The following is a 26084-nucleotide window of genomic DNA, read 5'->3' as shown; positions in this document are numbered from 1 at the left end:
TTAGCCACGGGAGTTTCCGTGTTTATTTACATTGGTAGGTAGATTAGACCCTCGATAACAGATCACGTGATAAGATCAGTTTCTGTAAACTACACACACGAGGGCGGCATCGCAGATACCCCACAAAGGAGTTATCACATACTTGACATACTGAGTCGGAACCTTTTATTTTCCTAAAGAAATCAGTGGGGTGCGAATGTGCTAATTTTTCGTTGGAGTTCCTGTCAATATAATACTTCCATGATATAATCAAATAAGTATAAAAGAAAATATGTAAAACTATCAAAATTATCAATTTAATCAAATAAATATAAGAAAACAATTTGCATGAGTATCTAGTAAAATAAAGCTAAAAAAACTATGCATGTATTTGAAATGCTATAAACAAAGAAAAATATATAAGGGCCAATATTTGACCTCTTCAATCATTAATTCTCCAATCTGTCAGAACTCATTTAAAGATTAACGTAATATAAACATAAAACTGGCCATTTAAGTATCATATATCAATATTTATGTCACAATGATAACATACAAAGAAGGAAACTATCATATTTTATAAGAATATAAAAAATAAAAAAATACAGGAACATGAAAGTGACATTTTTTGCACGTCAATTTCTTATTCTAATCTAAGAAGAAAAGAATTCACAGTGGTCTTTTCTGATTTATAAGAAAAGAAAAAAATCTTAAGGGTAACTTTTTTGGTTAGGCTGTTGAAATGATACAATTTTAGGCAGTTACTTTTAGTAAGATTAATACAGAGGACAAATATTTAAAATAAACAAAAATAAATAAATCTAAATTTATCATTTCCTCAAGGTTATCTGATAAATAAATAAAATTTCAAAATCAAGTAGGCAATATGTAACCAATAGCCTCATTTCAATAAATAACAGTATCTAAATATAATAACACGCCAACTGTATTTCAATATAATAACACAAGATTAAATTATGCAATATTAACTATTGTTCAAGTAACAATGTACTGTAAGTGGGTACAGAACACCTAAGGGAGTTAACTCGTTTAAAAATCAGTTTGATGTTTTAATCACAGACTTTTATAAAGGAGAAAATCAAGCTTCTCAATGATCAAATTTAGTGCTTGTCAAATTGCTATACATGTGTATCCCATGAAATTATTCCTGTCAATTATGTGGTCTTGATCTCTTAAAATTATAATTTTTTGTCAACAGGTGAAAAGTAAATATTTTGTCAAAATTTTATGAAATTAAACAAGCCAGATCTATTTTAGTCAAAATATTAGGTACCTTTTAACATAGGAAAATTACTGCAGATAATTGCAATATATAATTCTATGTATTATTTACTCATGAAAATGAAAAGTTGAAAACATGTTTAAAAAACTTTTAATATCTAGCTGTCTATGGATGACTTGAATGATGAGGATGGTTTTGATTGCAATGTATACTACATAAATTCAATATGGCACAAAATATCAAGAGTTGTCTCCACTTTGTCCAGAGATTTATCCTTAGACCATCTTTACCCTTAAAACATTTAACGATAGTAGATTAAAAAAACTTAATTAACTTTGAATGTTGATTTACTGCACTGTTTATTTTTAGTTTTGTGGATTTTTTTATGTGTCAATAGAATTCTCACTAATATAATATCAATAGGATTTAAATGAGTTTAAATTCATTAATGGCACATACAAAAATTCTGTTGAACCCAGGATGAATAAGTCAAATAATGAATCTTAAATTGCAAACAAAAAGAAATAACAACAAGTCAGCAAATCAAAAAGACAAACAAAACCTAAAAAAAAAGCAACCTGAGGTCATGAAGATATTAAACAATTTTTATCTTCTTTGAGCACAACTTCTTGTGAAATATTTTTCATATGAAAACTGCATAACTGTTCAAATTGATCGAATAGTTTGTAAGAATAAAAAGAATACTTTCTTTCAAAATGTATACTTAAAAATCAATATTTGAATATATTTACCAATTTCAAGAAAAAATACTTTTAAACAACTAACATTTCAACATAATAATTTTTTAAGAACTGTTCTATAAATATATTAATGGGACCACTTTGAAATCTCAATGATGGTTTTTGTAAATTGAAAGATCAAGACAAACTCTAAAATTGCCTCATCAGACATTTACTCTATTTTCAAAGTGAATACCCTGTGTAAGATAATAAAACAAGTTCTTTTCAAGGTATAATTAGCAGATAAATAATTAAGTATGTAAATTTCAACACATTCTATATATCATGTGTCACAACTGAACATTTTAGCAATCGGTAAACCCTTTTGACAATTAATAATAAATCTATAAACCATTTCATAACATTACATAAGCATGCTCATATAAATACGTTCTGGGTGGCAAAGGTCAATAAATTGATGTTCATTTAAATAATTTTGAAAGTATAAGGCTATGTTAACCCAAGATATTTTCTGTTTACGTCTGCATATTATTATGAAGTCTTGCTCTATTCAGATGTTTACAGACCGGATTTATATACATTTTACATATACATTGTAGGTACTCTTGACAGAATAGCTGCTATTATGAATCACTCCCACTTAAACCTTCTTCTTTGAGTATTTTAACATGAGCTCATCACCAACTTCACTTAAAATAGCAATAGCCTGAAATGTAAGCATAATAACATCATTATTCAGTGTTTAAGATTTGAAGCATTTCAGCACCTTTAGGAAAATTTAGAATTTGTTTAAGTAGCTCAAAAATATTTCAAGGGATAGTTCCATTTGATAGTTTTTGAGATACAACAAGAATGTGTCCAAAGTACACGGATGCCCCACTCAATCATTTTCCATGTTCCATGGACCGTGAAATAGGGTAAAAATCTAATTTGGCATTAAAATTAGAAAGATCATATCATAGGGCACATGTATACTAAGTTTCAAGTTGATTGGACTTCAACTTCATCAAAAACTACCTTGACCAAAAACTTTAACCTGAAGCCAAAAACTTTAACCTGAAATTTGCACTATCATTTTCTATGTTCAGTGAACCGTAAAATTGGGGTCAAAACTCTAATTTGGCATTTAAATTAGAAAGATCATATCATAGGGCACATGTATACTAAGTTTCAAGTTGATTGGACTTCAACTTCATCAAAAACTACCTTGACCAAAAACTTTAACCTGAAGCCAAAAACTTTAACCTGAAATTTGCACTATCATTTTCTATGTTCAGTGAACCGTAAAATTGGGGTCAAAACTCTAATTTGGCATTTAAATTAGAAAGATCATATCATAGGGCACATGTATACTAAGTTTCAAGTTGATTGGACTTCAACTTCATCAAAAACAACCTTGACCAAAAACTTTAACCTGAAGCCAAAAACTTTAACCTGAAATTTGCACTATCATTTTCTATGTTCAGTGAACCGTAAAATTGGGGTCAAAACTCTAATTTGGCATTTAAATTAGAAAGATCATATCATAGGGCACATGTATACTAAGTTTCAAGTTGATTGGACTTCAACTTCATCAAAAACTACCTTGACCAAAAACTTTAACCTGAAGCGGGACAGACGGACGAACGAACGAACGAACGAACAGACGGACGGACGAACGGACGCACAGACCAGAAAACATAATGCCCCTCTACTATCGTAGGTGGGGCATAAAAAATTGAAAATGTTAAAACTTGGACAAGGAAATACTGTCAAAGTAAAATATATAATAATTAATTCCCCTCCCAAAAAATTTCAAAATATTCTATCACAAAGCAACATGACAGGTGTTATAGGCAAAGCTTACCCTTCCGGAGTATGTGATATCATTTAAGGCTAGAAAGGAAGTTTGTACATGTATTCCCTAAGCTTGGGTTTACGTGGTGGATCCTCACATCCATATTTATCTCATTTCCTCTTTTCACATGTCTCATTTCTTTCATAGAAAAGATAATGGAAAAACCAAATGTGTCAAAGAGACATTCTAATGCAACAATGTTTGTATCGTTCATTTTGATTGGTTAATGCACCAATTTTCATGGCATCAATCCACAATTGATGCTCTGAAAACATATGCTCAGACACAGACGATGTTTTGCAGATTTTAAATGTATGATTTGACATTGTTTTGTGTGTCAGTTTCATTAGAATGGAGATAACAATATTGTATTTTAAGCTCAGACAGACACAAGTAAAATTAGTTTGCGACCCTCAAATCACTATTTGATGCCTTTGGAGCTTAAAATACAATACATTTACCTCCTTAATAATCCAGCCATAGAGCAGAAGAAAAAAGATCAAGACAACTCTCCTCTTGGTATAATTACTTTCTGAGAATCAACATATGATATCCTGTAAGATATTTGATCTGTCCATCTGTCCTGCTTCAGATTAAAGTTTTTGATCAGGGTAGTTTTTGATGAAGTTGAAATCCAATCATCTTGAAACCTAGTATAAATGTTCCTTTTGATATGTTCTCTCTAATTGTAATGTCAAATTAAAGTTTGACACCAATATCACATTCCACTGAACATAGAAGATAGTACGAGTTGAGCATTCATGTACTATGGACAAATTCTTGTATCATTTTTTACCATGAATTTGTTGGTCTTTCTACAACATATGAGTTTGATTTGTCCTTCCATCTCCCCCCTTTTTTTTTGTTAAGGTATTTACATATGTTAATGTTTTGTACCACTTACCTGATCTAGATTTTCTTTAGTATGAGCTGCAGATAAACACATTCTAGCACGTGATTCTATAATTGGAGTAGCAGGGAAACCTACAACACATATCCCTAATCCTTTCTCTATACACATTCTATTAATAGCTCTGAAATATAATGACATTAATTATTATTTTCACAGGCTTTTATTAACAAAAATAATACAGGTTGGAAGACACCGTTTCCCTCATAAAACACACTCATAGAATCTTTAAAATATCAAAATATTTGCTTCAAAATCATAGATGTCTTCTGCCAGTCAAAAAAAAAAAAAAAATACATTGGTGCATTTATTTAGTCAAATTCAATTTCAAATTCACTAAGTGTATTGTTCTTTTGAAATTACAACTTGGGGTTTTCTTTCAAAAAATTATATAGATGATACAGAGAATTCGTTTTTTGGAATACATCTGTTTTCATATCTCAATTTTAACTGCATTTGAAATTATTCCATTTTACCAGAAAGAAAAGGTGTCTTGCAATTACAAAATGAATCATAACAATACTTAACTCAATATACTTTAGTTCATAATTATTTAATTGGTACTAATTTTGTTGTTGTCATAGATAAAGTTATACTACAAATTACTTACCCTAGTTTTGTAGGGAAGAATACTAGTAAAGGCACAACAGGTGAGTTGTCATTTCCATATATTATAAAACCTTTCTTTATTAGCTCTCTCCTAAAATATTTGGTATTCCATTTCAACTGTTCTATTCTTTTCTTGCCTAAAAAACAATCATTAATAAACATCTCAGAGAAACATTATTGGCTGAATTTGCCTAAACTAGAAGCTCGTAACAATTACAGCAATATTCACTTATATGTAGTCTTGATTGATCTGTTTCATATATTTCATCTCAGGGCCTTTCATAGCCAAACCTACATTATGGGTTTTACTTATTGTTGAAGGCCAACTGGATGCTTATAATAGCTTACATTCACTTCATTTGAACTTTGGTGGATAGTTGTCTCATTGGCAATTATACCACATCACCTTATTTATATAAGGTAGATATCAACATTTGTCTATCCTGTTTGATTTTCTGTATCTAAAGCAGTTTCAGAGAAAATCTAATAGGCAACACCTAGTGATGAGAAAAGCTCACTTGACCCTTTTGCTCATATACTTTTCTGATATGTCTGATTTTGTAAATGGTGTTTCTAAAGTCTAAAACAATGTTTTCAACTGTTTACATGAATTTTTTTTCATCACCAAACGTGATTAAATTAGACATTCAAAAACTCAAGTCAACTTGAACCTTTTTGCTATTAAAAAAAAATGCATTGCAATTTACCTTATATTATAAATATATTAACAAATCTTGATCAATGTAAATGTAAGTTATCATACATACATACCTTCTAATGTACCGTCCCTCCCCATTATGATAGACATTGATGATAAAATTTGTTGACAAACTGCGGGACACATTGTAGGGGAATATATTGATGCATGAGAATTTAGACGTAAATGGTTTATCAGTTGCTGAAAAAAAACCAAAAAAACTCTTTTATAAAATTGATACAGTTATCTCCCTTTCAATACAAAATTTGTACAGATATGGCTTTACAAATAAAACAAACAAAAAAAAGTGACCAATAAACTGGTTAGTTCACAGTAAATTACAATGTTGTATGTGTGATTTTGTCTTATTCTATCCAAATGCAAATTATCTAAAGCATATAGGTTAACCCTTTCACCGATTGCTGCCCAGACAGAAGCTACTCTGAGACGATGGCTTCCCTGGCTACTTTTACTCAAGTGGGAGACCTTCATAATAAATGTCAATAAAAACTTGTTTATAGTTATTTGTGTATTTATTTCATTCACTAACACCATGTTCACAGTTTTGTTCATGTTTTGATAATTTTTTCTTCATAAAATATTCAAATTTTCAAATTTTCAGCATTATCTAGGTGAAATTCTCAAAATGCTGCTCTAAGACCCCAAATCGTAATTTTTTAACCCAAATTCCTCACACTGAACGATGTCCATTCCAAGTGTTTTGTATATAAAACGACATTTTATGTCAAAAAAGTATACTAGTTTGGCTTCAATTCTTCCATATTCTTTCAAAAAAAATGTTCCCTCATTTCCAATTCTCGTAAATTCCGTAAATTTCGTCTGATTTTGACACAGTTTTCAACAAACGGAAGCGCCATGTTTACGCTTTCATCCGGGTATTCATCAAAGAAAGATAACTCATGTTTGCACTGTTTTGAGCGGGAAATATAAAAAAGGTATTCCGATCCCGGTAAAACCGGACTCATCGTCAGCTGTCTGAAGCGTGAATCCTGGTAAACCGGGACTCATCGGCGGAAGGGTTAAATGATAAAAGAATTCTAGCCTGGAATGGTAAAAAAAAAAGGCAATATGATTTTCTTGCCAGTTATGCTCTCCCCTTACATACCTTAGTTCCAGCAATATATCCGCCAGCAGCACCAAAACTTTTAGTAAATGTTCCCATCATAACATCAATGTCTCTAGGGTTTAATCCAAAATACTCTACAACCCCTCGACCAGTACTTCCTAACGCACCAATACTATGAGCCTCGTCTAAATATACATAGGCTTTGTATTTCTTTTTTAATTGGATGACTTCTGGTAAACGTATCACTGAGCCTTCCATACTGGAATAAATATACAATGTTATTCAAGTGCTAATTGAAACTCCCTGCTTACTGTCATGGCTTAAAAGTTCAATTCTAATATCAGTTCCGAATGGCAGAAATATTCTGGAATATTATTTCCACAGAAAGAAATATTACAATACTGAATAAGGGGTATAGAATATCGATTCAACAGAAGCAGGTTTTTTACCTTTTTTTATATCAAAGTTTCCAGAGGATCTATCAGGAGAAACAGATTTACTTTGACACCTACCACCCTTGCATGGTAAGTCATAACTAAACTTCAACTTGACATAGGTAGACACTTTTCAATTATTGGAGGCCATAAATTGCAGTCTAGACATCTTTTTGTTTATGTGTTGTGCTGTTGGGTTGCTGCCTCTTGACTTATTTTCTTTTTTAATGTACACTTGCCTTAGACAAGTCATATTTCATTATCATGGAGCCAAAAGCTGGGTTTTGATATATTTTTTTTTATGTAGTCAAGGGAGAGGAATTGCAAAATTTTTAACCTGTATACTCCTTCAACTACAATTAATATTTTTTTCCAAGCTCGACTTCGTCTTGGTTGACCATCTACAACTGCTGCTTTAAGCTTCTTTTCTAAATCTGCCATATCTAAAAACAAAATAACACAAAAGGTCAAAACTAGTAAACTTTTTATAAAGCAAGATCATTCTCGTTTAGATTAATCATTCACCAACCTATCTCTTTATTTTGAAACTCTAACCACCCAACTTATTTTTCTTATTGAAGGTAGAACCTAAAATTTGACATCCACCCTTTCTTTATTCATATCTTACCTTAATTTCTCTGCATACTGAAATCTCAGTTTTGAGGCTTGTGGTCACTGATGAACTACTTATGCCACTTGGCCACAAAGACCTCTTAGTACATATGGAAGGTAAAGATTTTGGAATCAGGTGTATTCCATAATACTATCAATTTGTTTATTCTAAATAATTAGATACTTTCTTGTTTAACTGTATTTTCAAAGGTAGACAGAAAACATCAGATAATACAGTTTTTCTTAAATATCTAAAAATTGAAATCCAAATCCTCAACACTTTGTGCAAAATCATTAGAAAAACCAATCAAATAAATTTCTGACTCTATTTTCTGCATGTCGATAATAATAATTCAACAATTAAAGTTTTTGCATGCGGTCAATAAAAGGATATATCAACCTAAAAAGTATTTCAACCTCAGACTTTGCCCTCAGTCGATACACTACTTTCATGTATATTCTTATTGGTTGTGATATACGTACCATTATGTTTAAAAGTTTTGATTGTAGCACCTGATAACCTGGATCCTAGTACTAAGGAAGCATGATTTAATTCATCACTAAGTATAAGGCTGCCCTGAAATGAAAAGAAAATTATATCCATTACAAATTGTGGTTAAAAAAAGGGGGGCAAGATTCTGTGAACAAAAGAGGATACAAATCAGGGGAGAAAGGATTAATTAACGGATGAATTGTCTAAAAAACATACATTCCATTAATGAATCCAGTCCACTTCAACAATATAGAAGATAATAACAGAGAAGTTTATTTAGGGAGAATTGTCATGTAAAATCAATCCAACTTCTTATCTTGGATAAGCAATTTCTATATAAGAAAACTCAAACGGGACAAGTAAAAAAAATACCTGGCAAGTAAATATAATACTTGTCCTTGGACAATTGAAAAATTTGAATATTTCCATATCTCTGCTATTATCTTGAAATGCAATTTTCTTACTTTTCCAACTAGACTTGGCATATTCATTGAATTAGTAGCAAATCCCATCGGCATAGTGATGGCTGCCTCCATCCCAAGATATTCTGCTACAAGAAGATCTAATTCCTGATGTATATCTAAGAATCCTGAAAATTAAGAAATTATTGATATTATTGCAAAAACTCAATTCTTCTGATCTAAAAGAAAAAACACAATATAAATTTAATAGGACTAAGATTGACCTCAGTAATCAGTACTTTTATTTGCTTGCTGTATCAATAACAATCAATCACAAGTTGTTTTTTTTATAATCTGAGTTAAAGTAATATCCCCTTGCGAAAAAAGTTTTTTTTTAAGAATGAAAAATGTTTAAATGGACAGTTATAACTTGGTTGAGCCTTTATATATGCAGTGCTGATTCTAAACTGAACTAAATGTTTGCTTGCTGTTTTCCTGGAGTCAAAGTAAATGGTATGAAATACATGTACAACAAATAATTCATGTATACAACACATACACAGTTTTGGAAATAGCATGGTATAAATTAGAATTATAATGAGTAGAAAAAAGAAGTAATCTATATATCATGTGTATACTTGAGACTACTATCCAAATCTTTTTCTGAAGTTTCATTAAAAAATTTTAATATATAATAAGGGAGAGAACTTATGTTTTCTTTAAACATTTACATGGGAGATAATTCTATTCTAGCCACAGCTGTAAAATCATTGAACATTTGTTGTTCACTGTACCTCATCTTCAGTTCTTCTTTAATAATTTAATTTTGGATGTTAGATGTCTTCTGATTGGCTGGTAGTGTTTCGTCTATCAGCTCATGACATAATTTCGTCATTTGACTGCAATGTCATCACCATTTTTATCATTATTTAGTCCTTTTTAGAATTAAATTATTAGGAATGACATTAATGTTTTTTCTGTCTATTTGAAATAATATAAAAAATGTGGTGCACACTTATAAATAACAAGTTAGCTATGTGTGCACCACATTTTTGATGTTATTACTTCTTAGAAAAAAATCACAGTTATCCCTAAATAATTTTGTAACAGAATTTAATTTACAGATGTTATGGTATTCTTGCTTGTATAACATACCTAACTCTTGTTTACTTGCACAAGTTCCAGTACCATATTTTTGTATTGACTTTTCAGCAGCTTCAGCACAAGGTCCTTTGCAATCAGAAAATCCTAAATAATTGTATGACCCTAGATTTATCACATTATGCGATCTACCTGTCAAACTGAAATAATAATCTTATAGTCAATTAAAAGCTCCAAATAGTAAGGCCAAATAAAAAAGTATGTCTGGTTCCAGTTACATTTGAAAAAAAGCAAGAGTAGGTAGGTAGGGATTTTTTTTTATTTTATGGTTTTTTTTTACATTGAGTCTATGGGAGCAACAGTCTGACAGTGTTTAATGAAAAAAGACAATAAAATCTTTAGGGTAGGCTATTTTTAAGCCGAAAAAGTAGGTAGGGTTACTGGAACCACAAATATATTTTTATTTGGCCTATTCAAATAAGAAAATTCAAACAAATTCAAACCAAAAATATGTACATAAAATGTTTATTTTTAATCACAATCTGTATACAAACACTTATATTATTATTAAATATTTTTATAAATATGTATCAATGTTTGTCAATCACGAATGCGCAACAATATGTATTCTCTAGTATTGAAGCCTTGTTGACTCAAAAGAAGAAGAAGTTGTCAATGTTAGACAGCATTGTCTGTCTGAACTCACAATTTTTGTAGTTTTACATCTTAACAAACCAGTCTGATCAGTAAATTACTGTATACTCATTGATTGAAGTTGAAATTTTGGCATGGTAGCTCACAGCTTAAAGTTTGTGGCCAAGCTATATAGTTCTATATAAGAATAGTTATCAAAGGAACCAGTATAAAAAAAGCGTTGCCCGAAGTACATTTTGTATTAACGCGGAAGCGCTTCATTCTAAAAATGTGTGCACGGTCAACGCTTTTACAACCCTTAAAGTTACAAAAAGTAGCATTCAATTCTTATAATTACATTTTTCAGCTATGATCATGAAAACATGAATTTTATATTTTTTTTTATTTGATTCACCTGTGCACTTTATTGTGGGACCACGTGTTATCATGAATGATAAGTTGTATTGACTCGACATTTTTGAGTAATGCAATTGCTAAAGGAATAACACATGATGTGCACTTAGCTAATCAGAATAAAGTATTATAACAAGTTGCTTTCTTTAAAAAAAAGAAATGCAATCGTAAACCCAAAATGCATGTTTGGTATTAAATATTAGAATTTTTTTAAGAAAAGATTTGGTTTCTAGGCTTAATAACAAATTTTAAAATGATTTTTGTGCTTATAAAAAAGAAATGCAATACGTGAAACTTAATAGCTGTTTTTATTGGAATTTGAGATACACAACAGCCTGTGTTTGATTTTGCTTTTTCAACCTGCCCACCCGTGCCCACTCTGGCTATAATGTCTTTTTTTGTAAAAATATTGATTACAAATGCTTATCTGCTTTTTTCAAGTGATTGTACTTGTATGTTTTTTTAGATTAAACAAAAGAAACTACATGCCCACTCCTATGGGTGGGCAGAGTGGACAAGGTAGAATTTTTGCCCACCCGGTGCCGTAACTCCTTTGGTGGGCCGGTAGACAAAGCAGAATCCATCTGAGCTGCAGTGTATGTTCATAGTTATTTGAACAAGGAAAATTCACAATTATGAAAATTGTAAGGTGTTCCTTTTATATTTTGAACATGTTCTTTCATAAACTTTTAAAAAGTGTCTTTTACATGGTATAGTTACATTAATGTTTTATGGTATGAATGTAAGATTTTTAAAAACAGGTATATTCCTAAGCACATGTTTTAGTCAGAAGCATGTTGTTTGAATTGTTATAACAGTGTTAGGAAGAGAAGCGACACACAAAATGAGGTCTTCTCTTTTAATAGTATAGATATATAATATCAATAAACACGAACGTGAAGTATTTACGGATGGACATTTTATTTATCGAATTAATCTATTTTTAAATTCTAACATTCCACTATGTGATTATATTACTATACAAAATATAAGCAGACTTCTAAATCCATACTAACAGTATAAAATAATGAACATTATGGTTGAAATTAAATTTAGTTGTGATTATTGTAAATTATTTTAACGGTTGTTGTGAGCTGCAAGGATTTAAAATCATGCTTTATGAATTGAAAACACAAGTATTTTTATTCACGACCGTTTAAAATTTAAATATATAAATTGATCTTACTTTTCGTTTTATGGATATATTACAATACACAAAAATAAATGATAATTACTCATAAAACCTAAATACTAAAATGGTATGAAATATTTAACGTAGAAGTATAATGATTATTGTTTATACACATTTCTTTTGTAGGATGCAAGAATTTATTTAGATTTAATTTTTAAGTTTCCTTTACAAATGAATATTTAAAAAAATACCAAAGCAGAGTATCTTGTCATATGAAATATTTATTTCTTAATTGCAACTCTGAAAATATTCTGATTTCAATCATTATTAGTTTCTTCAGAAACATAAAAACTGTATATATTTTGTATATATTTCTTTGATTTCGATTGTATTATATACTTTTGATAAGAATATTATCTTTCTGTTTTCCGATCTAAATATTAATATGTTAACCAGAATGTTCTCTCCCGTAAGTCTATGATGAAATACAAATCTTCAAACATAATTAGTTTACGTGTTATCGAGACAACAGACAATACCAGGTTATAATTGACCCAGATACACACAGTGTACAATAGTCGTTTTAAAACAAATATAATTGCTTCGTCAAGGGCCATCAAGGGACCACATCAAAGACGTAGATAACAATCTGCTAAGACCTGTATAAATGACCGAAAACTTTAGAGACGTTCCGAGAATTTTATTCTGATTTCCGGCCGAGAGATATCTAGTGGCCCATAGACACATCCAAAACTCGCCAATATATAAGCATGAACCCCTCAGTGGGTTCATGCAAAAAAAAAAAACATCATTAATAAAGCAAACTTCAAAATTTCATAAAATTATTTTACATGCATAAAAAACCTAAATATCAAATTTAAACATATTATTAATCTATAAAAACCGAAAATTCATTATCTGATTGTTTTCACAAATTCATTATCTGATTGTTTTCACAAAAAATAATTATTTTGTTTTTATAAAGAGGAACATTTTAAAATTAATTACTTCAGAAGTGATAATTAGTTCCCTGGCTAAGGTAACTACAAATTGAAAGTATTTGTGGCTAATTAGGTAACTATAAATAGAAAGTATTTGTTCTTATCTCTATCTGCATCTGTCGTCACTCGGTATCTAAAAATAGACATTTGATACCTTATCAATGACCCTATTAAATCTACCGAAATTGCATGCATGATTAATTTTAAGACTTATGATCGTAATTAAACCGGCACTTTTAGGGTGCAATTGTTTCTAACTAAAGTTTTGACAAACGTTTTGAGGCGTTTGTTGTTATTTTCTAACTGCTACAGAAGTAGAAACATCGTTTAATAATTCTTTTCTGACCCTATTTGAACTTTCAATAATTCATGCTCATGTTGTTGAAAAACATACTTTTTATCAACGTAGAAAAAAATAATCGTTTAAACAGGTTGAAATTAGAAACAAATTAATGTTTGCATGTATTGTATTAACAAACGGAAAACGACAAAACATTTGCATAGTCAAGTGTATTTTTTTCTAATATATTTTAGTTGTAGGTTTCCGTTTTATTTTATTTTTTCATATTCAATATCTATTTAATAACATTTTTAATAACCAACCTTTTTTTTTTTATTAAAGTTGCAATATTTAATCACAAAAAATAACTGTAATTTAATCATATGCAAAAAAGACTTCCCTTTAATTTCAGTATAAAAAAATAACTTGCTTTTTACATCATGTACATCTTCCCTAAACTTAAAATCTAAAATAAAATGCTACTAATACTTTTTTTAAAGATTTTATTTTTAATTATTCTCGTTCAGAATATAAATCGCATTGTTTACATGAAATCTTATCTCATATCTAAACACAGCTGGTTTCAACTTTGACTCTAATCATAGATGTAATACCCATTACAACTATGGGGTATTACATCTATGCTCTAATTAAAATACACGCATGTAGGTTAATATTAGCAGCTTGTAATCGTGTGCAAGGAAATATTAAATCATAATAAATTTCAGATCATACGTAAAATATCTCTATAGCAACTTAAGATGCTAATGCTCATTCAACAGATTAGTAAGCTATTGCGCATGTATTTGAAAGGTGGTCATAGAAAGAACAGAAGTGTTCCGAATAACATCCAGTGTTCCGAAAAACTACAGATATCGTCCAATATATACTGCGTAAACCCTCAGGGGTTTACGCAATGAAACATACATCTAATGTAATTATTATAACATCAAGTCATTTAAATAAAAGGTAATAATTTTTTGTAAAATGCTTTCCCCTAGTTTTTTTAACATAAGTTAAAATTACATGAGAAAAATATTTGGGTTGAAACTTAAAGATCATCTAAAATATATTTAATGGTAACAAATAAACAAAATACAGTTTTATAGATATATTTCTTGTTCTAACAGAAATTAAATATTATAGCATTGTTTATAGCAAACTTTTCAGAGGAATTTGATAAGGAGGAACAAATGTATGTTGATGATATTTCTAAATTCTTGAATAAACTGTAAAACTGTAATGTATGGAATTATCATGAAATATTTCAAGTTTTCATTTTTTACACAGAACTTCTTTCTACATCATTCTGTACAAGCATTAATAAAAATTGAATTTGGCCTAAAAACTGTTCTATTCCTTTCTTAATGATGTACATACTCTGCGGTCCACCAATGATTTGTTGTAGTTCTTTCCAGAACATCCATTGTAGGTCCTGCTACAGAACATATTGGTCTGTTAAAGCAGTCACGAATCCTTCTGTATACATGGCGTGTATAGAAACTTTCCCAACTTTGAAACAATGGTACAAATCCCTATTAAAAGAATACTGTTAATTCAGAAAATTTTATGTATATATTAATTGAAAATTGCAATGGAAGTTTTGGAAACATTTTGCAAATAAAAAGAAAACACATTTTAATTGCATTATTTATATCACTACCTGAATTTCAAAAAATAATCTTTTGTCCTCCGTCACAATGATTATTTGTAGCTGGTATTCTACAAAGGCTGATACAAAAACATAAATATGGTTCAGCATAATGAGAACAAATTAACAATACAGTGGGTCTCATTGGGGTCTAAGCATGATGCAGGATTGACAGATATTTTTTCTTACATGTAAAAATCAAATAATTAAGCATGAAAACAGGAAACAAATTTAAACGGGACAAGGGATATTACATGCACTATTATGGCAACAAGAAGTAGGGTATAGGGTTTTGACAAAACAATTAATGGGATCTTGGATCAGACCCCCTCCAATACATAAATTAGATAGGTCCTGTAATAGGGTTGGTAGTGAAATTCAGACTGCCACTGAAAATGAAGGTAAATTGGATTAGGACAGAAATTTAGCCTTGCAACAGGCCACCTACAGATCCCTTATTTGTTTGCAAAGGTTTTTAACATCAAAAGAACATTGCACTCTTTCTACATGAGGCATTAGATTAAATATCGCCATTCTGACAAGAGGTGGCTGAGGATTTGTACATCCTGCACAACCAAATGGAAGCCCCATGGAGGATCCATGTCTTTAAATAAATTGAACAATCTCTTTTAAAGTCAACAAATAAAATGTAAATAAATTATAAAGAGAAATTTTTGTATTTAGCAATTATCTATCAATGAAAAGAGACTGGTAGCTTTAATATATTTCTGTATGTTGTTAAAATGAATGTGTTAATGTACATACTATACTTATTACCATACATGTACATGATGTACATTATAGTTCAAGTTCAGTAGGTATATTTTCTTTCCTCAGTTCAGAAATTAATAAAGGTATTTCATTGAGCACTATAATTTTTACATGAAAGGACTTGACTGACAATTTGTTTTCCAGTTTAATGGATAAGTGGTTTTAAATTAGGCAACAAGACCACATATGAAGAAAATGCATGTACTTAACTTGTATTTTTATTGCTTTTATGCAATAATTTTGTTATAAAACATCCCTATTGCTATGATATGTGAGCCTGCATCACAACACATTGTTACAAGTAACTGTGGTCCAACAAAAATTTTAAATGGTAAAAAACATGTGAACGAACATGTTGAACTTTCATGACTGTAAATTCAGAAATTATTGTAAGGTTTTTATTAATGCGAATAATGTGACTTGGTGAATATCGTAATAATAAGAACTGGCATTCAAATATCTGATACAAATAAACATTTCTTCCAGGAATCACAATACTATAAATCTCCCATTTTTGTCCATTTTTCAGAAAGGGCAATTATAAATGCACACAATATTTTCTGAATTTACAGTAAACAGAATATAAACAAGAAACTGATCATGGAACTCTACACTTACTTTCTATGATTTGCAGAATATTTACATGCATCAAGTTTGTAAAAAGGTGAATATATTACATGTATAAATAACTGTATCATGTATATATTACATCAATCTATAAATAAGATTTTCTACACATTGAAATCAAAATAAAATTATTAATCTTACGTGTAAATAGCTAATTTGAAAATTTTAGAAATATTTGATTTTGTTTACTACAAAAGGGGTAAATATATTTCCAGGAGTAACGCACAAGGACCTTCTAGATGTTCATATTACTAAGTCTTTGGTTTTCTTTGTTGTTTTTTGTGTTCTGTTGTGCGATTCTCTTTTTTCTAAGCCATGGCTTTGTCAGTTTATTTTCAACTTATGAGAATGGATTTTGGTATGATTCTGGTATCATAATGAGTTTATTTGCCTCTTAATAAATGGCTGTTTTATAAGAAAAAAAATTCTGAAAAAAATTCTTTAATTTTGTCCATGAAATTTAGAAGAAATTTACTTTTTTTTAATTGTTTGCTTCCAGTAAACAAATTGCCGATATGCTTTCGGTATGCAGTTACCTCAGCATCACCTTTCTCAGAAAAATTTTGGAGATCACAATATGCAAGTGCAAAGGGCAGAGTGAGCCTCTCTTCTTCAAAAACATTTAACATTTATGTATGTCGTGTTTGTATCATTCATTAAACAAGGCCAATGCTGCTGATATCAAATCAAATTGCTGGTGACTTACTAATTTAAATAATAAAATCAAATCAAAACTCAATTGATAATTCTAAGAATATCTTATTCATGACTGTGATGACAAATTATTTATTTAATATTGTGATCATACAACAGTTTCATATCATATATACCTACCGATTGTCTGGGCTCTGTGCATGCCTTTTCATTTTCCAGACCAGCGTTTCTAAGAAAATCTCTGACGTGTCCTACTAGAACTAATATTCCATAACATAAATATGTTAAAACAGCTATATAAATAGGGGTTTCTTCAAAATTCTCTTGAAAATCTTTTGGGTCCTCAGGTAGAGACTGCTTAAAAGAAAATGAAGATTAAACAAAACTGTCTTGAACAACATCCTGTAACAGTCTTAAATGTTTGCACCTGTCTTAAGTCAGGAATCTGATGTACAGTAGTTGTCGTCTGTTTATGTAGTTCATACATGTTTCTCGTTTTTATATAGATTAGACCGTTGGTTTTGTCGTTTGAATGCTTTTACACTAGTAATTTTTGGGGCCCTTTATAGCTTGCTGTTCATTGTGAGCCAAGGCTCTGTGTTGAAGGCCGTAACTTGACCTATAATGGTTTACTTTTATAAATTGTTACATGGATTGAGAGTTGTCTCATTGGCACTCATACCACATCTTTGTATATATCTCTGTATACCTTGCAGGATCATCAAATTTTGCATATAGACATGATATATTGTATGAGACTTAAGATCATTAAAGTTGTCATTTAAAAGCAATTCTTCCAAGAGCCTCCTTATTTTGATATGTATTAAGGGAGATAATTCAAGATATTTAGCATGGGAGATAACTCAATAATAGCTTCAGTCATGGCATTAGGGATTATTAGTGTTGGATAATCGGTTGAAATTACCAACCGATTATCTATTACAATCGGTTGACAGCAACCAACCGACTATCGGTTATAATCGCATCATAATACCTTGCCCTTTTTTTTTAAAATGAAATCATGCATTTAGTCTCATTGTACATGTCTAATGTGTATATTCCATATCATTGCAGAGTTTATATATTCATTTTCCTTTTCATATTCTGGCGTACTAAATTATAATCCTGGTACCATTGATAATTATCTATTTAGCAGTTAAAACAATGAATTAATAAGAATCAAGATTCATATTGAACATATTTTATCTCATTATTACAACATTAATTACCAACAGTGAGTCAGTGACACTAACATTTCTAAATTTCAATGGTGTAACTCACAAAACAATTTCAATAACATAGCTGTATGAACATTTGAATGCTTCTAATTAAGAAAATAAACTGTATATATAAAGTTTTTAACTTTAAGAAATTCAAAATTAACAGAAAAAAATAAAACAATGCATTTGCATTATAATATATACAGTAAACAAAGAGGATTAAGCCAATGTCTGTTAATTCGTGTTGAATGCCTTTTTTCACTTTTGTGATCATTATTTTCTGTCAATTGTGCCATTCGTGCGTCTGAACTTATAATTGCAAGAATGCGGAATTATTACATAGTTGAACCGTATCCGATTCGTGATTCTTATATTTATAAATGGCGGACAAATTTCGGAAAATTTACAAAAATAAACGATGTTTGGCAAGCAATTTGGAAAGGAATATGACATATTTGATGCTACAAATGGATAAAACATTAATAAAAGGCAATTTGCAACACGTTCTAATGAAGCAAAGACATTATTTTGTCTAAAATCAGAATGATTTGTACGCTACTCAAGTAACAAGTACCGCTCTCAAGTAACAAGTACCGGTATTCAGTGAGGGCCCTCATGGGGTTTTTGATTATGTGATTACTTGGCCGTTTTTTTAATGATTATTTGATTATTAAGCCAAATATTTCATGATTAATTGATTACCTAGGACTGTATTTTTAGTTTATGATTATTTGATTATTAAAGATAAGCAAATATTTAATGATTATGTGATTATACATTTGTATTGGCAAAACAATGGTGATTATGTGATTACTAGGACCCCCCCCCCCCATGAGGGGCCTCTTCAGTGAAAGAAAGTATTTCATACAAAGTTATTAATCTTAAATAACATTCCATCAATCTGCAAATTTATAGTCAATGCTTTTGTCACGTTTTTCAAGAAGGAAATTGGTTAAGTCTTTAATTATAGGATGTTTGACATTGTTATTGTCATCGACTGATATTTTTTGTTATTATTTGTTTGACTGCGCATATAAAACGCAATCCGTAAACGGACTGGAACAAAATGCCAATCGATTATCGACATCGCCAGGCCCAACCAACTGATTTCCGACTTATTCCGATCATCGGAACAACACTAGGGATTATAATAAGTCATTCTGAAGGTTGGCGTGGATCTTGTCAGACAAAATTTGTTTGGTGCAGTTAAGTGTTAAATAAATTTTAATTTTTAATTTTGTCCAAATCATACCTGAAAATGTCCTGTAAAAAAAATGGTCTGGCTTATAGTGCCTAACAAGATTTTGTGAGGTAGACGAAATTGACTTTAAAACGATCGTATTGACTTTTGATGTCCAAAAATAGGCAGATCGGACATATTTTGACTTCATATACCTACTACTTAAGTTTGGGAGTTATTGTAATTAACATATTCCAATGAGACTGAATAATGCTTTTTTTTTGTTATGATAAATAATAACTTAACCTGCCGTAGCTGTGCGTAAAATGTATTTCGGCATTTTTCTTAAGAAAATGACTTGTTTAATGGAACAAAACGTCTTATTTGTAAACTTTCTCTTTTATCTCCACAATAGGCTTTCAAAAAATAATCTATCAACTGTGTAGTCGGAAAATTTTGTGAAAATAGAAGAAGTGGCAATTCTTACCTTTCATACCTTAACTTTCATTGATAAAACATAATATTGACTCGTCCAGTGTCCAGTTTGAAGGTCATTTTAGTTACCGTACACATGCATACACGTTCTTATTATCAATAGTCATGTATGAAAAGCATAAACAAGTTTGAAGGTAAACTAATTACAAGTTAATCCAATCAAATTGCGTACGAATTAATAACAATGACCAGTCCACATCATAAAAAATAATAGGGGTAAACTGGGTAGGGAGAAAATGTCAGATATTTTAAGTTCATTATTTTGCAATAACGAATAAAAATTTGTAAACCAAAAGATTTGCTATAATTCCATAAACCTGTCGTTCTGTATTGGTATAGTTTTTGGATCTTTTATTTGCGTATTTAAGGCTGTAGAAAGTTTGGGCTTCAAAAGTAAACATAATTATTGACTTTATACAGAAAATTCGCCTTTTTAAAACATTGAATGTTTCAAAAATAATACGCGACAACAAAGCAAAATCATTTTTTAAAACACTGCAAAAATAATCATACAGATTGATGCAGTGGTATTGTCATAAATTGCGTTGGAGTGAACAGTGGTACAGCAAACGTCGAATTCCCTCACACAATGTTATCACACACTATAGTTAAGAAGAATGGTTCACTGGACCAGATTTCCAGTTGATTTCTCAAAGCCTTGTGAACCTCTCTGACAGTATAATTCATTGATAACCCAGGCTGTCTATCAAGTTAATCATATTCAAGACTAAATCTTTTTTTAAATCATAATATCTTATTTAGTGTTTAAATGCATCACAATCAAGTGTCTGGTCAAGAAAGGCTGTGAATCAGAGGGCCCTTATATCATATTACATATGTATATACAACAACTTTATCATATATGCAAATATAATGACTAAATTAAAGTAACAACTTGTATCATGTAACATATGTAATTCAACCCCTATATCATAAAGGCAAACACAATGTTATTCCAGCTGTTATTATCAGTTTTTGTAGATTAAAATATCAATATGAAAATCAGTCATAAGATAGCTAATATCAAATCATTTAACATGGTGTATATGGTATCTGAGAGCTTTGTCATTTATGACAAATAAGTATGTGAAACAAACCATGAAATTATGTCATATTTAATACAAGAGCAATTTCATATTTATCATGTTTATTGAACATTGGTAAACAAACATTGATTTAATCTTATCTTACATTTCATTTAAATAACCATGGCAACTTCTTGATGATTGGAAAGCAGATTCAATATTTTATTATAGTCTCACCACATACAAACATAAAATGAGATTCACATACATAGATTTAAAACATTAAAACATTTGCATTGCATGTACCAATCTTAAAAAGATTTATGAGAGACTTTTAAGATATACTATATACATATAAACTTATTTTTACACATTTAGAATTAAAAATTCTGACATAATATACATTTTTACTAAATGATATTAAAACATTTGTTTCTTTAAAAACTAGTGAAATAAAATACTATTTCTTCTTAATAAAATGTTGTTGCAGGTTTTGGCAACTATAGCAGCAACATTGTCATTACTAAATAAAAATATAAATTTTTCATTATCTGATAAAAGGTTAAAATGTTCATTAAAATGTAAAGCTTCATGTATCATGATTTGTCTTAGATCCACATATAATGGGCATTTTAAAATGACATGCATTTCATCTTCAACAATAGAGCTACAGTTAAAACATGTCCTCTCGTGGACTTCTTTCTTTTCATATCTTCCAGTTTCTAGTTTTAGTGGAGCTACCCCACATCTAAATTTAGCAAATGAACTTCTGTTCTTTAAAGATATAATATTTTGCAAATAATTTTCAGTACAATAGTTATTTTTAAACAATTTGTAAGTTCTTAATTTACTTCCCTCTGCATATGCAGCAACTCTTGTACACCAGTTTGATTTAAAATTATCAAATACATCCTCCTCAATTTGTTTAATACAATTTTTGTTTAATACATTTTATTCAAAATTACAATATTGCTCATAATTATACAATTTTAACATTTCTATAACTCTAAAACTCCAGTTTTTAATTCTAGTATTACACTTTCGTATAGACCACTTAAAAATTTTAAAATTTATCCTGTGTGGGTCCATTATGGAACACCTAGCCCAATGTCTCAAGACACTTAACCATTGTTTAACGCATGGAGGTTTCCAGCCCATATCACCAGCTATGGCATCATTTGGTGTGTATTTGCCAACACCCATGAAAAATCTCATGGCCCTGTTTTGGACTGCATTTATGCAGGAAAAGTCTCTTGTTCCCCAAATACCTGCGCCATAACTAATAACTGACCATACCATTGTATCATACAGTTTTGAAAAAATTTTGTGCTGGAAACCACCATGCATTTTACTCTTTACAATTAATAATCCTAATGCTCTACTGGCTGACTTCGCTACTGCCTTAGCCATTAACTGATAATCTAAATATTCAGTAAGTAATAAGCCTAAATATTGATAACTTTTTACACATTCTATACTATTACCACCAATAGAAAAAATACATTTAGTTTGTAAAACAGCTGGATTCCTAAAATGTATGATCTTAGATTTATTTATATTAACTGTCAGCTCATTATTGAGCAATCTAATTAAACACCGATCTCTCATCGCTCCTGTTTCTGATATGTCGCGTGGGAGATCTAACGAAACCGGCTTTGAGGTCACATGTGAGTGAACTAAAAGTCATGAATTTATAAAGATATGCAAATGAGTTGACGACCTATTAATAAGCCAATCAAAAAAGTTTATGAATTATTATGACTGACGATTTCGTCGTAAATAAAATGAGTTACATCCCTTTGCCTTACGTTAAACTTCCAAGATCGTGGAAGACTCAATTTCATTGGTCGAAAAAGACACACCTACGAGGTCACTCACATGTGACCTAGAAGCGGGATTCGTTAGATCTCCCACGCGACATATCAGAAACAGGAGCGATGAGAGATCGGTTTTTAATTAGATTGATTATTGAGACACCATGTATTAAGTACATTCAACATTTTTTGTAAATCTTCTTCATTCTCTGCCATTAAAATAACATCATCAGCATATAACAATATAGCTGATTTTTCTTCATCTATGTTAATACCAATATTCAAAGCATTAATGTCATCAACCAAATTATTTATATATATATTAAACATTATAGATGATAAAACACAACCTTGTTTCAATCCAGAATCAACATTAAACCAGTCAGTCATTTTACCATTAATACGTACACTACATTCTACATTAGAGTATAAAGCTTTTAAAGAATACATAAACTTTGAACTTATACCTAGATTTTCTAGTTTGTTGAACAAAAAAACTCTATGTACATTGTACATGTCATGTGTATCTTTATGAATAGTGAATACTTGTACATGACTTTTTTTGTATATTTTTTCTTATTATTTGCAAAGTTTATTTTGCATACTTAATTTATTTGCTTAGCAAATTGCCAATACAATTATTAAAAAATTATTGGATAATTCAATACAAATAACAAATGTAAATCATAATTTATATAATTTGACAACTTAGTTTATAAATGGATGAATGTTATGTCATTATTGACAAATAAATTAACATTTCCCCCTTGGGAATGTAAACAATACATTGTATCAATCATTTTCACAAAATATTTTATACAAAAGATACATTTATAAAATCAAAAAGGGTTTTACTTTATATAAGAATTGATCTTTATAAATGATAGAGATAAGAACATTGAAGAAGGTGTGGTATGAGTGCCAATGAGACTACTCTCCCATCCATGTCACAATTTGTAAAAGTAAACCATTACAGGTCAAAGTCCACTTTCTTTAGTCAACTAGGTTATCTTATATAACCTCCTTGCTTAAGTTTAATAAACCATATAACCAATCATGGGAAAAAGATTATAAAGAAACAAATTCTTTATTTCTGAATTTACATGTGTTGTATCTCTACATGTTATAAATGTAAAGATTAAGATAAATCATAAATTTGTAGTTGTTTTGCATTAATAACTTTTAAATGTCTATGTCTTGATCATGTTGATTTATTCGTTTAATGACAAATATGATTTTTTGCAAAAGGCAAAAAAAGCATATATGACCTAATAAGAGAAATTAAATTTCAAATTTGTATAAATTAATTATTTCTCAGTAATACCATGTAATAAAAATATCTCATAGTAAACTTTACAATCTATGGTTTTACTTGATGAACTGTCAAAATGTTATCACACTCACACCTCAAATCAGTTTTTTTTTACATGATATAAAAAATATGTTTTTATATGAAATTGATTTTTTTTAGTGGTGAAGTACTTTGACAATGTTTGACCTCAACACAATTATTCTGAGAAATCATTAAATTCAGTCTGTGGTCTTGGACGCTATACATATCAAAATTGAAGTTTTGTTAAAAAAAATTTAAAGGACAGAATGACAAAGTTTTTTTATCTGGTTGAAAAATCTATATTAATATGTCTTGGCAAGGATATTCATGTTCTTATCATTAGGAAAGGAAGGTATATGTACTTAAAAGTACTTGGAAATAATTCTTTCAGCTCTAATGAAATATTGCACTTTAATAGATCTTTGAAAAAGGATTGAAAAGATATAGCTTTATTATTTTTTTCTGAATAAAACATTTTTGTCTCAAGGGTTTTAAATTTCAGTTGTCATGTTTCATCTGCACGTGCGAGTATGCACTGATAAACCAATATCTATAAGGCTAATCATAGTATCATAAGTTTCATATTCAACAAATTTAATTAACAAGAAAATATCTTATTCATCTATTATACAACTATAACTTGAATTATTTAGATACATATATAATCGCATCCTATTAAATGTTTACATTGCAGTGTCATGTGGACCATAATTAGCCTCCGGCTGTAGACATATTTGTGTGTGGTTACATTTTATCATGTGAGAATTTGTAAGGACATCTGTACGTGTGCAGATAAGCTGAACCATTTATAGTATTTATAGTACGATGTATAATAATAAATAGTCTTATGTTTATAACTTATGTATGAAACATACCTTGGTTCCATTTGAAGAATGTCCATTTGTCTTAATTCCATCTTTTGTTATGACTGTCTTTCCATTTTGATGCTTCATTCTATAATTTAAACAAATGTCATGCGATCTTATTTGTAATTCTATACACTGTGCAGATGGAATGTCGGATAAAGTGTAACACGTGTGTTATTATTCCTTGTGCATGGTCACCTGTTGAGAAAAAAATCAAACTGACATTTGTATGATAAAAACATAAATTTCCAACAACTGAATCACTTTTTATCCCCGGCAGTCACGACTGTATATCCTTACAACATGTATAAAAGTAGTCATGTGCCGCTGTCGTGCTGGGGAGAGGGGCGTGGACAAGTTTGTTTACAAAATTAATTTCATTGAGAAAATATTACATAAACCATTGTTGATGATTGAGATAAAGAAATTATATAAATTACTTACTGTTTTCGATTGGTTTATGGCTTGATATATCCCAATTTACTAGTTAATTTAAACTTTCCCGCAAAAATAAGTGTGATACGGCGATTATTCAGACAGTGGTTCGATTGTGTGTATAAACGTACGATGTACCGCAATTCTGATTGGATAATAAAATCTGTGTATCCACTATTCCAGTGCGTGTCAGCGTATTGTGTAATTTATGCTACAGCAGTATAACGTAACAAATATTACATCAACTGTTCACATGCACATGATAGAGATAGCCAAGGATTTAAATTGAAGCGAGTATTGTTGAAGGCCTTTTAAAACTATATAAATTCTCAAAACTAGCATCACAGAAAATTTCAATAGTTTCAATAAAAAAAAAAACACTCAAAATCCTAGTAGATCTAAGTTGCTATTTTAATTTTTAAATAATGTAAAAAAAAAAAGTGATAAAA

General features: G+C 29.9%; 1 protein-coding gene across 4 annotated transcripts; it reads right to left on the bottom strand.

Moving 5' to 3' along the window:
* Positions 1-274: 274 nt before the first annotated feature.
* Positions 275-25793, bottom strand: LOC143069636 (serine palmitoyltransferase 2-like). Of its 4 annotated transcripts, none has more exons than XM_076244375.1 (13): positions 25645-25793; positions 25210-25398; positions 17448-17624; positions 14945-15099; positions 10159-10304; positions 9067-9191; positions 8593-8686; positions 7835-7940; positions 7103-7322; positions 6051-6177; positions 5281-5416; positions 4665-4794; positions 275-2629 (listed from the first exon to the last, which is right to left on the bottom strand). In XM_076244375.1, the coding sequence occupies exons 2-13, from the start codon at positions 25285-25287 to the stop codon at positions 2564-2566; spliced, it is 1560 nt and encodes a 519-aa protein (XP_076100490.1). In that variant the 5' UTR covers positions 25288-25398; positions 25645-25793; the 3' UTR covers positions 275-2563. The 4 variants fall into 4 exon arrangements, with proteins under 4 accessions (XP_076100490.1, XP_076100492.1, XP_076100491.1 ...); XM_076244377.1 differs by having other exon boundaries at positions 17448-17621; XM_076244376.1 differs by having other exon boundaries at positions 25210-25288; positions 25645-25783.
* Positions 25794-26084: the final 291 nt, after the last annotated feature.

This window comes from Mytilus galloprovincialis, chromosome 3 (genome assembly GCF_965363235.1).
Source record: "Mytilus galloprovincialis chromosome 3, xbMytGall1.hap1.1, whole genome shotgun sequence".
NCBI classification, from domain to species: domain Eukaryota; kingdom Metazoa; phylum Mollusca; class Bivalvia; order Mytilida; family Mytilidae; genus Mytilus; species Mytilus galloprovincialis.
The sequence above is the reverse complement of the archived record's forward strand: the minus strand, read 5'-3'. Positions and strand labels throughout refer to the sequence as shown.